This window comes from Temnothorax longispinosus, chromosome 4 (assembly GCF_030848805.1).
Source record: "Temnothorax longispinosus isolate EJ_2023e chromosome 4, Tlon_JGU_v1, whole genome shotgun sequence".
In the NCBI taxonomy this organism is placed as follows: domain Eukaryota; kingdom Metazoa; phylum Arthropoda; class Insecta; order Hymenoptera; family Formicidae; genus Temnothorax; species Temnothorax longispinosus.
Window position 1 is genome coordinate 4110441 of NC_092361.1, and position 13424 is coordinate 4123864.

A 13424-nucleotide genomic window follows, 5' to 3' on the forward strand; every position below is an offset into this window, starting at 1 on the left:
AAACACGCGATATTTTTCAGGTAAGTAAACTATATTCCACACGCTTACAGTAATAACATCTAGGTATTTACATTACTTCGCCGTAATTATTTAATAATTACGATACGCATATATGTTTATACATATACGACGGCAGAATAGAGTATGTATAAGCATAATCGTGAAATTGCCTTATCACTTTTGAAAGAAGATATAATAAAATTGAAAATCCGTGGCCCGTAGAAATTAGATCGATAGACATACAGTAGTAAAGTAAATTCAGATAAAAAGTAACATCAACCATCCTACCATTTGACAAAAAGATTATTGGTAGAGATTATCGATGTATCGTAAAAAAGAAGAAAAAATATATATACTTATTCTACTTTCAATAAGTTCGAATAAAATATAGTTTAGCTTTTTTTTTAGAAATTACGCAAAATTATTACTTTTTTTTCGATATTACATAGTCAGTCATGGAAGAGCGACGATTTACTTGAATTGTAAACGTATTCTTTTCATGTCAATTAAGGAAGAAATGCTAACTGGAAGAAGTTCACGAAGCAATGATACTACGAGCCATTTTAACCGGAACAAACAAGAAACATATCAATCGCAAAATTTTTAAGAAGCCGAGATAATCACTGACGCAATAGATAATAGTTACACTCGTTTTTTGTGTTGTTGGCGTTGAGGCACCTACCATATCTCTATGACGCCTCCGTCCTTATAATATATTTACAAAATGGACCCATTCCATAAACGGAACGAGTCAAGCTGCGAAGCATTGGATTTGCCGAAATTTCAATTTTAGTTTAATTTCATTGGCACGTGCAGCAAATTTGTGCATTTCTATCCGAGAGATTCTGTGTAAACGGAGCTAGACAAATGTATCGAAATATTTCTCATATTTCTCTGGATGCATTTTAATACAATCAATCGTAAAAGCGCAGAAAATCATTGAAAGGAAGGATGTCAGCACCGAAAAGAAGAAACTTGATTCCCTTAGTTACAAGTTACGCCAGAAGAGACTAACTCCGATATGAGAAGAAAGGCAGGGAAGCCACTGCGATTACACGTCGTTTTATCTTGATCGCACGTGTCTCGTGCGAATCGAGAGAGAGAGATTACGAATCGTACGTCTTCTCCTTAATGGCTAGAGCGCGTAGAGTATAATACAACTTGTATCTTACAATCGACTCTCGATATAAAAATCTATGAAACTATCCACAGTTTACTGGCGAAGGTTCCGAGCCGCGTGGAACCGAATGGCGCTCGTCTGCACGAATTCGAAAGATTGATCGATAGGCAAGTCCAACAGGAGCCCATGTCTCGTAATCCTTTTCTTCCAGGATGTACGCATCGTCACGGCTCCCTCTCCCTTTCACTCGTGCTCGTTGTAGCTTGAAACACACAGTCCGATTCCGACTTATTCCGTGGCTATGCTCTTCAATACGTAATTCACCGTGTACAAGAACGCTGCGAAGCTGATGATGACAACGAGATTGGCCAGCGCGCTGTGCAGCGGGCTCTGTTCCCTCTGGAACTGATCTCGTATCAACATAGAGACCTCGGACGCGGTGGACTGATGCCTCGCTTGCTTCTCAAGTTCTTTCCGACGTTCCAGCTCCGCTCTGATCGTCTACGGATAATATTGAATTATCAAATTGACAGTATTTCAAATTCAGCAGTTACGCGCTATTATTAGTACAGCGGATTTCACTACCTCAACAGTTTCTGGAAAAAGTTCGCAGAACATCTTGTCCCTCAGATTATATTCCAAGCTCTGCGCGGCCAGCTGTCTCTTCTCATAATCCGTCGTATTAATACTGCCAAGCGTAGGACTCTTCTCAATCTGTAAATGCAAGATAGTTTCATAGATTTTTATATCGAAGGTCGATTGTAAGATACAAGTTGTATTATACTCTCTAAGCGTCCTAGCCATTAAGGAAAAGACGTACGATTCGTAATCTCTCTCTCGAGTCGCACGAGACACGTGCAATCAAGATGAAACGACGTGTAATCGCAGTGCACTGTAATTAAAACACTCCTCCAAACTGCAAACTGTTGAAATATTTCAGAGAACGTACCATAAAGCTGAGCAAACCAGTGAGAATAGTAGATACACTCCACGCTGGATTCCACGTATCTGGATGAAAATCAGAAATGGACAGACACAGTCTCGTATTGACTTTAAATCGGCCGTTGGGAGTGGTCATGTAAATGCTAGGAGGTTGGAACGGAAACTCTCCTGGAAATATGAGCCTTCCATGATAAAAGCCACCCTCGTAAGGCGTCTTTTCCGGCCCAATAACCACGTAATGCCTGAAACAAGCCAGTTGTACGTTAAAATTATGCGTGAATAGCACGATCAACGAGTGAACTAGTTTAACCTAGAGTTAATAGACTTGCCATTCCAAGATGTTAGAAGGCACTGGCTCCGCAAGAACATACGGCACTGGATCTCTCTTCAGGCGCAGATAGTCCTGTTTCAATCTGGCCGTCGCACTGTTGGCCTTTCTGTTCATCCTTACCATGTAGCCCAGTGTTATTTGCAAACGGACACCGTCGGAAATCCTCCCGCACTGATATTTCCTTCGGATTCCTCGTCCGAACGACCGTAACGATTCCGCTCGTCGTTTCGCGCGTGACGTTTTACAGGCTGGAATCTCACTCGACCAGCGAGCTGGCGGGTCCGTTTCTCAGCGTCGTCCAGTCGCGCGACCGACGTCGAATCGCATCGCAGGCATCCGCGTGGAAATCGGCCGCTGCGACGTTCCTCCCTGGGGTTCGCTCACGGGGTCCCCGAGAGACGGACGGTGCGACGGCACGAGGTAGGGTTACGTCGTCGCGCGAAATGACGAACGTGGGAATCGGGCGACGAAAATCCGCGTGGAAGCACTTGGCCGCGCGTCGGGGTCGGGTTGACGGGCGTCGGACTGCAGGGTGGTGAGATAAGCGCTCGGGTGACGTATCGCCTCGGTGCTCTCGGGAGAGTGCGAGCGCACGCGACCGCCGGCCGAAACGGAACTCGACAGCGTGGCGAGCGGTCGCGCGACAACGGGAAACATCTGACTGGCGGGATCCGCCGAATTAATTCATCCCCGGGATGTCAGGGTTACCATGCTACCGTGCGGAAAGCGTAACCTCTCGTACGAGGAACAACCTATCATCCGTGGGATATCTCGCTGAATGAATCGCGGTGAATCGGGAACCACGGGGTCCACGGGAAGCGCTCGCGCGATGGAACGCGCTTGGCGCGTCTTTTTCGAAGGCCCACTCGCCGACTCCTGCGAGATGCACAGATGACGATGAAAGTGCGATTTTTAATAAAAATCGAATATTCACGCGTAGTAGAGACACATAGTACACATACTTGCACGTTCACCTAATGTTCGAATAAAAATTTATTATTATGAGTTATCAATAAAATTAATATTATATATATAAAATATGTAACTAATAATTATATATTAATTAATTATATTATTATATATATTGTGTTGCTCGATAATCGCTGATAATAAATTTAATGTTATGAGTTATATCAATTATAAAATTAATACTGCATTACTATATATAACAAATATATAATTAATTATATTAATTAGTTACTTAAAATTAGAATTAAGTTTTCTACACAATTCGTCCCTGATCCAATCTTTTTTTCCATATATTAAGAAATATATTATTATATTTCTTAACATATTTCATAATTAACTTTTATTTCAACATAAATAGTACAGGTATATTGCTTCACAGAAGTTAATCGGAGTTTGGTCCTTGCGTAGATGACAGTAGCTAATCTCGTGCAGTGAACGGAGCTTAAGATCCGTGACAGTCGCCGCCTCCCACCGTCGTCGCCCCATCACCGGGAGAGTGGATCGCGACGCTGCGCGATTGTTGACATTTTTCTCCGAGTGCCAATGTAAATCCGGTTGATCGTTGACGCTGGTCTCTTCGCCCGGGGGTTTGTCGCGACGCTACGATTCACCCCGCATGACCATGAGCTCGTCGATATCCATGAGCAACGCTGGACCACAGGCCACCGCTACTGGTATGGAGACAGTGGTGGCGGTCGCCTTGGGCGCACTCGCCGCGGTCTTCCTCGGCGCCCTCCTGGTGCTCCTGGTCATCTGTCGCAGACAACGCTGCTATTACGTGAGTCCGGGATGATGAAAGAGACATTGGACAGGAACATTAGGTAGTCGGCAGGGAATACAACGATCTTGCTCATTTCCAGAATCAGAAGGATTCCGCAGAGCTGAGCTCCGACTTGCTCGAAGGAGAGAACATCACTGGCTTGGGATTAGATGCGTGGGAGAGCGAAGAGTGGCTGGCGGGAGCTGAAAGGTAAAAGGAACGATAAATGAAAGTATCAGACAATGCAACACGCAATATTTCACTTTTATCTTTGATTTAGTTTGACATATCTATTGCGATAACTTGAGCTATGAAAAACATAGCAAGATGCACCATTTGAGTCTCTTGTTTTTATCCTGTCATCAATTTTGCAAAAGTTTAGATATCATACAGCTCGTTCGAAAGGTATGTAACACTTTTGCGTGTTATAGGTGGGTGGATGATGCTACTGGTTTGGCTCCGCCTTGCATAGCAGTGCTCCGATCCTGTCACGCTCTCGCAGCCAGTCTTACCACTATTGCCGGAACTGTCAACAGCAATACCGTCCCGCTAGAGATAGTTGATGTAAGTCTGATTACCGTACATTATTCTTCTGTAATGTTTTTCCTATTCCTAATCTTATTCTTGTTCACACAGGTTGCCCGACGTATACCGCCTCGCGTAGACGATGTCGTTCGCAGTCTGTATCCCCCGTTGGACGCCAGACTATTGGAGGCCAGGGTGGCGGCTCTAGTGTTGGCTGTGACCCACTTGGCATTGGTAACCAAGCATGGCGTGCCCAAGAGCCAAGCCAGGAAACTGGCGTTTATCGATCAAGCCCTGAACGACATGGACACGCATCTGCTGGTGCTGAGAAACGCAGCGCTGGCTCAGGAAGTGGCCTGCTCTATCCCAGCCTCTACGCCAGTTTGAGTACACGTCGGTTGATCTCTCGCGGTGAAATAAAATCTCTCTCGCCACAGTATTTGTAATCGTCGGATTATATCTTTAGCTTCTTACGGCTTTTTCATTACAATAACGTCGTCACGAGCAACGGGAGCTCTACATAATATGGTCACTAAATTTGTAAATATAGCGTAAACATTGAGTGCATTCCATGTATCAGGCGGCAAATACGCGAAAATAGATCATCGCTGATCTCAAAGCACAAAATGGATTAAAGTTCGAGATTACTGATGAGAAAAAAAACTTGTCAGTGCTTCATGTCAATTATCGTTACTACAAAAAGAATGCATATAAATATATTAGGTATATATACAACACACGTCGGAAGTATCGTGAGGAATATATTTTAATAATCGTTTTTTAAAACGCGGTGAAAATTCGCCAAGATACGACATTTTGTAATACACAGAGATATACGAAAATGACGTCTTCCATGTTATATTATCATATTTATATACGTACACGGATAAAAATGTATTTTGAGACTATATAATCGATCGTACCTGCATATGTTTGTACACGTTACAATATTTTATATTCCTGAAGATAATCAAATTGTTCTTTAGATTAGTAGTAGGAATTTATAATGAAGTTGATCGTCAAAGAGAAATCACTCAGTTCTTTCGTCCTCTTTTTTTTTACATACCTATATCATTATAAATAGCTTGTCGGTAATTTGTTTAAATTTAATCTGTACTCTCCTGCACATGCACGAATTTTCCAATTTCTAGATTGCTACTGTGGTAGAGTAATGCGCCACAACAACCTGCGGGTTGTCAAGTAAAGAATCAATTTCGACCTAGTATTTCAATAAATTAACTAAGTAATTCGATCGATCACTGACGCGCTACAGAACAGCGCACAGTGCCGATTAGCATGTTACAATTTTTAGAAAAAAAAAAGATTCCTATAAATATAGAGGCGTAGTGTACTGGAAAGAGAGAAGCGGATTGTAGCGCTGCCTCCATTATTTTCCCCGATTCGCGAAGTCCTGCCTCTTCTGGTTGTCAGACAGAACCTTGTCCTTGAGGTGCTCCTTGTAATCCAAAATGTTGCCGCTCCATTTTGTGACCGCTTCATTCTCGCACACCCAGATTTCTTCAGCGACCTAAACATCGGATATACAGAATATACAGATACGCGTTCGCAGAGTTTAACGCTTTTTCGAAATAAAGCTATGTGGAAATGTACGTACCTGATTAATCAATCTGAAGTCGTGCGACACGAGAACCATGCCGCCGTCGAAGTCGTTTATGGCGTCAGCGAGTGCATCGATCGTTTCCATATCCAAGTGATTGGTGGGCTCATCAAACAGCAACAGATGAGGCACTTGCCAAGCCAGCCAGGCAAACACAACCCGACAACGTTGACCATCAGACAATTGACGAATAGGACAAACCTAAATAAAATACGAGATATAACAATTACTCGGCGATTACTCCGTGTCGTCGTTAAATTTCACTACTTCATAAATTACATACCTGTTGACGCCCAGTTAGACCATAGCGGCCAATGATCTTCCTCATTTCTTCGCGCTCTTTCACCTCGGGGAAAGCCTTCATCATGTAATCGAGAGGCGATATATCTAAATCCAGTAACTCGTGCAAGTGTTGGTGATATCTACCAATTCGGAGATGACTGTTTTTGCGAATCATTCCGCTTGTCGGTACTAACTGCAACGTGAGATTATCTTGTCAAGAAAAAAATATCGAGTGACACGTTTACTATTGTAATAAAATATACACTCGCAACGTACATCACCATACAATAGTTTTAGCAGGGTACTCTTTCCTGCTCCGTTTGGTCCAACCAACGCGAGTCTAGTATCCAAATCAATTCCAAATTCCAGATTCTTGTAAATCCAAGGCGCGTCCTCGTTGTAACGGAAACTGACGTTCTGAACCATAATAACCGGGGGCGGAATCGTTCCGCACGAAGGGAAATAGAAGTTCAGCACTTTGTCATTAACAACCTTTTCGGTCAGGCCTTGCGCCACCATTTTCGCTAAAGTTTTCTCTTTCGATTGAGCCTGTCTGGCCAATTTCGCCGAACCATGACCAAATCGCGCAATATAATTTTTCATATGCGCGATCTGATCCTGTTCCCAGTTATACTGCTTTGCTTGATTTTCAAGCAACTCCATTCTAAAAAAAAAGAGAAAGGGAAAATATAAAGCGGTGACGTAATATTATTAGAAATGATTTATCAGAGCGTTATATTTTTCGCAACTCACCTTGTTTTCACAAATGCCTCGTAATTACCAGTGTAGTATTTCAATTGCTTTTTATTGACGTGAATGATATTGGTGCAAATGCCATTGAGAAAATCTTGAGAGTGGGAGATTATAACGAGAATCCGTTTGTAGGTTTTGAGTTCTTCTTCCAACCATACGCAAGCATCGAGATCGAGATGATTGGTTGGCTCGTCGAGCAATAACAAATGCGGTTTTACATATAGTGCTCTGTAGAAGAAATGCAAAACAAAAAGTTTTATACCATGACCATAAAAGGTCATCTTTTTATAGTATTTATTTAAATTTTTAATATATACTTAAAATTTTTACATACCTAGCGAGAGCTATACGCATCCGCCAACCTCCTGAGAAGTCTTTGGTAGGAGTTTTTTGCATTTTTGCAGTAAAACCCAAACCGTGTAAAATATGGGCAGCACGAGCTTCCGCCGTGTCAGCCGCCATATCCTCTAATCTCTCGTATACATCCATGAGTTGTTCCTGCATATGAATATGCAAGTATATAAGTAAAAATAACAATTCCCTTTTTTTCTTTTTAATAAAGATTTCTCGACAAATATCAGTCTTATTGTTAGACAAACCTGAGCGTCTTCCTCGAGACAGTCCACCAACTCTTCAGCAAGCTTCTCTAATCGCACGCGCTCCTCGTCAACCTCCATCACGCATTCCAGAGCTGTTTTATTGCTTGCGGGCATTTCTCTAGTCAAATGAAAAATATCTATTTGCTCCGGGATAGGAACTTCGCGGTGTCCTAGCACCGCCAACAACGTAGACTTCCCGGAGCCATTTAGACCTAATAAACCGTAACGTCTACCACAATTCAACTCCAACATGGTGTCTTGCAGCAGTTCACAGCCATGGAAAGTAATAGAAAAGTTAGATATCTTGATATCCCGGCTGCGCGGATGCGAAGCCAGCGAGCCCGTGCACGAACGTGCATCCGCATTTAATCTGGCGTCTTCCTCCAATTTCAGACATAATGCCTCTGCGAACACACGTTATTGTGAATATGTTAACAGATGTTTGACAGAATAGGTGTGTTTGTACGCACAAGGCTATTGCAAACAGTATATACTTCAAAGATAAAAAATATATTTATAGAGCGGACTTTTGTAATTCATTGTAAGCATTATAAAAAATCGCAAATATCACCAAATATTATCACATTAAATTCCATAGTGTTTCAAGCATTAAAAAAATTAAAATTATCTCATTTTATTGCACGTTTTCAAAATTAATTTATTTTGCTGAAGATACGTATGTATAACAGTCTCTTGAAAAATTTTTGGAAAATATTTACACTAAAAGCCCTGTGATATCTACAGTCCAGTAATACCAAGACAATGATACTGAAATGTCAAACGAAAGATCCTCGAGCATATTACTTTTCAGAAACATCTACAAATAATATATCTTGTTTTTAATTATTAAACCTCTGTTTAAAACGTCAGTCACAGTGTTATTTAAAAATTAAATCGTGGCTCGGATACGCGTCTCTGGAACTTGCAAGAAAACGGGAAACGAGAAAGGCATACTCCTCTCCCTCCTCCATCTCACCTTCGACGCTGATGGCCGTGCCGTTGGTGCCGTTCTGCAGAACCCCCGACGTCGGGCTCTGCTCCTTGCCGTCCTCGGCCGCCCTCGACTGATTATTACTCTGCGGCTTTTTGCCGGACTGCCTCGCCTTCGCGGCCTCCTTCTTCTTCTGCTGCTGCTTCTTCTTCGCGTCGGACGGCATTGCCTCTCACCTGGAATTCAACCGGCGGTCGTCGGTTACGGGTCAGCACAAGTCGGGGGGCCGCGGCGTTTTCGCGCGTTACGTAAGGCATAGGTTAGGGGGTTTCGACGGGGACACGTGCGTTATTCGCCGAGGAGAAACGTCACGAGGGAGAAAGCGACGGACCGACACCCGCGGCGTCGCATCGCCGCGAAACGATCGCGACGCGAGACGAGAGACGCGACGAGACAAGATGGGACGAGACCGGACGTTGAAAGGAGCAGCGGAGTCGAGGAGACCTCGCCACCTCACCTCGGCGAACAAACGAGACTCCGTATGGCCCGCGACGCCTCCCGAGATCGGTAACTTTTCGCGCGAGCTGTCCGGCAACCCTTTGGACAACGCGCGAAATCGCCCGCGGATAATTATGCGTACCTAATTGTGCGCCAAAATGCGGACGATCCGTCTGACACGCGAACTCCACACACGTGCGTCGGACGAATGGAGCCAATGGAGGCAAAACCGCAAAACCGTCAAACTCCATGACCGAGGTTGTCGCGTCGGCGTTTAGGTGACGCCACGTGTACCGAAATTCGTTTTGCGGAAAAGATTGGCTTACAAAATTCTCAATTCCCATTCCCACAAAGCTTTCTTTGTCTCCTGCATTTTGACGACAGTCTGTATTGTTTAGCAATAATGCTAAACTTGGTTCAATAATGCTCGATAAACTTTTACTAATTTATTTCTTTTAATTAAAAAAACTAAATAGTTATTCATAGTTTAATTTTATGTATATTTTGTAATTAAAAATACAATCTAAAAAAAATATATATATATATATATGTAATATGTAATATATATGTAATATATATGTAATTACTTGTTTAAGAGATATTAATTAAGATATCTTGCAAATACCTAGATAAATAAATTGAACGTTAAAAAATTCCCGTTAATAAAAAAAATAATATTGATTACTTTTACATAAAGATTGTACCACGAACAATCGATAAAGATATTCAGTAGGAAAAGGAGACGAAAATTCGAGCAATGCAAAAAATATCCCACTGTTCACTTACGCTATACCTATCTCGGCCGTTATTGCGAGCAAAGTCAGAAGAATTAAGCCAGAATAAAGTACGGGGGGAAATGTAGAAAAAAGGAAGAAAAAGGAATTCGAGACACGATAAATTTACTTGTACATATGTAACTATTGAGATAATCGTTAATTGCAAAATTAGGGGCGTAAATTAAAGTATTCTTATACGTCGTTCATTATTTATATCGTTAAACTTGGAAAGGTATCGCGGAAGAAATTATTCTCTTTAACCATTCCCCTTAAACTGTACCAGGCGCATTAAATAATGTCTCAATTACGCAATCTCATTATTACATTATAAAACTTTATATTATATCCTGGATATCATCACAGGCAAGTGGCGCAGTTCCGATTTGCATCGATAAATCGTCGTATTCCTGCATCAAACGCGCGCGTTCAAAAATTACATATGAAATACTCGTTACACGTAACAAAAATAACTTGTTTGGATTAACAAATCACCGCGCCTCGTGGTCGCTATCGTTAACGATGTGCCGTGTGAGTCTCGAGTTACACCGCGCGCGCGGGGTGTCGCAACCCTTTCGGTTTACAGAGCCACTTCTGGATCTCCCCCGATTCGGGGCCGCGTTGACCGAAGCCCGGTCAGGCCGGTCAAGGTGTACGTGTGTTCTTTCTGATGAATGAACGAATGGATAAACGGCCGGGAGGGACGGGGGATGGGTTGGGGGGGGGTGGTGGTAAAAGAAGACACAGACTTGCGCCCCGACAGCGGGGCTACGAACGTCTGTGCCGGTCGGACGACGATGGTGGGGTGGTGGCACACCGACGCGCGGAGTGGAGGTGGTTCCGGGCTTAATTGCACCGCATCACAGAACGTAGTATCCCCCGTAGTACGTGCTGATGGGAGGACGGGGGCGGGGGGAGGGGGATGTGGGGGTGTAACGTGGCCGCCGTCGCGTCGGCCGGCGCATCGGCGCGGCGTTTGTACAACGTAAGCCGCACCGCACGTTCGGTTCGACGTGTGCGTACGCGGCCGAGCAGTGACGTACATGTTCCACTTGCGCGGTCAGGCCGGTCCGGGCCGACGACGATTCGCAAGTTGACCCTCTCACACCCAACGGGAGACGTGACGCGTGATTCGGCATGCTTGAAAAATCGCCATCCCTCCGAGAGATATTCAGTCGTCGCGGTCCAACAGCGCGCGTTTCGAAGGGGATTATTTAAATTTGAACTGAAAAATATTGTCAATTGTAAATTTACGATTACAAAATGTAAAAGATTGTATTTGCGTAGAGTGACATTCGAGAGAGTTCTGCGACTGACCGCGAAAGGATTTAACGTGGTGAACGCAGTGTCGTCTTCGCGGGGTGATTTGGAAAAATCTCGATGCGTTATTGCGTGTCTTGCAATGTAGAGGTACGTGAGTGGATGCGGTTTGCATGTCAGCCGCTGTAATAAGCTTTAACAGGGGTTTTCGTAGTAAAAGGGATATGTGAATGTCGTCCACCGTTCGTTCAATTGTCGCAGCGCCGTACCAGCAGAGATGACAAAGTAACTACACAGTTACTTTCCTTTAGCAATTATCGGTGTTCATGAATAATCGGTTATTCAAACAATTATTTTATGGCGCAATTATACTTCTCTCTCGAATCTCACTCAAAGCTAAAATCATAAACGTGAGTTGGCACAGTTGATAAAGATATTAATGCAGATGAATCAACGCAGTAACTGCAGCAAGATTGTTAACTAAATTTAAAGCAAATTGTAAGAAGATATAAATAAAACATCAAAATGATTATAAAAAGATATTTAATCGACAAAGTAATCTTATTATATATGTTTGCTGAATCTCTGATGCTCTGCTGATGCTCTGCTGAAAAAAGCATTTCAGGGTAGAAAGAAATTCAATTGTTCGATAGATAACTGGATTGTTCAATTAATTGAATGTTTGATATTGCTACTTGTCATATGACAAATTAAACATTAGTCTAATAATCAGTATCGCACATAATCAGATAATTAGGTTATTTTTTTTAAATAAAATAAGAGGTACGAAAATTCCGCTCCATTTTTACCGATATTAATCGTTATGATTACAAAAACGCTAATTAAAACATGCATTTTTTTAAATACAATGAAATCTATAGCGCACAAAATTCCAAAAATGTCGTCTGTAAAAATGCAAAACGAAATAGTTTCATTAAGAAATTTAATAAAATAAAAAAAAATAATATTTTTATTTTAATTCGTGAGAAAGCAGTCTATTCAATATTTTTGTGCACAACTGTCGTACTCAAATCAGAACTTTATATTAATATAAAGATATATGTAACGTGTGCAACACACATAGCGAACACACAACACTGTACGATAATCATCTAATTAACGGTCCATTACTGGATTAAAATTTCCGATCTATAATGTCGCTCGTCGTTTTCGCTATGTGATGGATGTGTTACAAGAGTTCGATAGGTTTATAATCCATCGTCGCGAAAATTTAATCCGCGGCCGGCCGCTACACGCCTCGTTGTAAAATTTATGAGCTGACAGTCGGACTGCATGCCGCTTCCTCGGCGAAGAATCGACGTGACGTCTTTCGTACCGAGTGTTTTTGACACGAGGTGGTCGACGACCCAATCGATCCCAGGTTGGAATAGCCGAACCGGAAGTAGGACGTTTAGGCCCGCCGACAACGACAAGAGAGGCAGAAGGACAGAGGAAGAGACGGGAGGAGGATCAAGCCACCGTCTTAAGTCTAGGATCTCTCGAGTCGTCACTCGCTTCAGGAGGAAGTCACTCAAATCCTTCAACGAGAAAACGTGAACTAAATGAGATATCTTTTCCATGTAACATCAAGAAGCGTAATGGATGTTAAATAAATAAAATGGTTGACAAATTTATTAATTAATCCTTTTTTTTATACACAAATGAATTATTCTTTGTGAAGAAAGACAATTGAAATAATAATACAAATTTATTATAAAAAGAAAGGAGAGACGTTGAAAATTGAAACTGAATTCTTACGACAAATTGTTTATCTTTGCTATCCCATTAGTCAGTGATAAATAATTTTGGTAAGGTATTGTATAATGAATCGCGAAAACGAATCGACTCGTGCATTCAAATAAACAGCTTGATAACCCCGTGAATTAAACCGGTCATTCACTGAAAATGATCGTTATTGCCCTCTCTATATTTATTGAATATACAATTATCCACCGTGCGCTCTGATAAAGTGTCGTTGAAATTATTTTGATTGTCGGGCGGGCGATACACGATATCGCATGGACAAAGGTCTTAATGAAACGCTTTAAACCTAATGCTAGCGT

General features: G+C 42.3%; 3 protein-coding genes across 4 annotated transcripts; 1 reads left to right on the forward strand and 2 right to left on the reverse strand.

Annotated features, from left to right (window-relative positions):
- Window positions 1–12: 12 nt before the first annotated feature.
- Window positions 13–2525, reverse strand: LOC139811976 (ubiquitin-conjugating enzyme E2 J2). The gene is made up of 4 exons (XM_071776549.1): window positions 2392–2525; window positions 2070–2304; window positions 1706–1834; window positions 13–1621 (listed from the first exon to the last, which is right to left on the reverse strand). The coding sequence occupies exons 1-4, from the start codon at window positions 2514–2516 to the stop codon at window positions 1409–1411; spliced, it is 702 nt and encodes a 233-aa protein (XP_071632650.1). The 5' UTR covers window positions 2517–2525; the 3' UTR covers window positions 13–1408.
- A 146-nt stretch (window positions 2526–2671) lies between these two features.
- Tmem98 (transmembrane protein 98) lies at window positions 2672–5677 on the forward strand. 2 transcript variants are annotated; one of them, XM_071776548.1, is made up of 5 exons: window positions 2672–2813; window positions 3771–4140; window positions 4223–4332; window positions 4554–4686; window positions 4759–5677. In XM_071776548.1, exons 2-5 carry the CDS (start codon window positions 3979–3981, stop codon window positions 5032–5034), a joined length of 681 nt encoding a protein of 226 aa, XP_071632649.1. In that variant the 5' UTR covers window positions 2672–2813; window positions 3771–3978; the 3' UTR covers window positions 5035–5677. The 2 variants fall into 2 exon arrangements, with proteins under 2 accessions (XP_071632649.1, XP_071632648.1); XM_071776547.1 differs by having other exon boundaries at window positions 4554–5677.
- LOC139811973 (ATP-binding cassette sub-family F member 2) lies at window positions 5396–9580 on the reverse strand. The gene is made up of 9 exons (XM_071776545.1): window positions 9471–9580; window positions 8876–9066; window positions 7900–8303; window positions 7635–7798; window positions 7301–7528; window positions 6824–7211; window positions 6549–6740; window positions 6263–6466; window positions 5396–6175 (listed from the first exon to the last, which is right to left on the reverse strand). The coding sequence occupies exons 2-9, from the start codon at window positions 9054–9056 to the stop codon at window positions 6035–6037; spliced, it is 1902 nt and encodes a 633-aa protein (XP_071632646.1). The 5' UTR covers window positions 9057–9066; window positions 9471–9580; the 3' UTR covers window positions 5396–6034.
- Between the last annotated feature and the right edge of the window lie 3844 nt (window positions 9581–13424).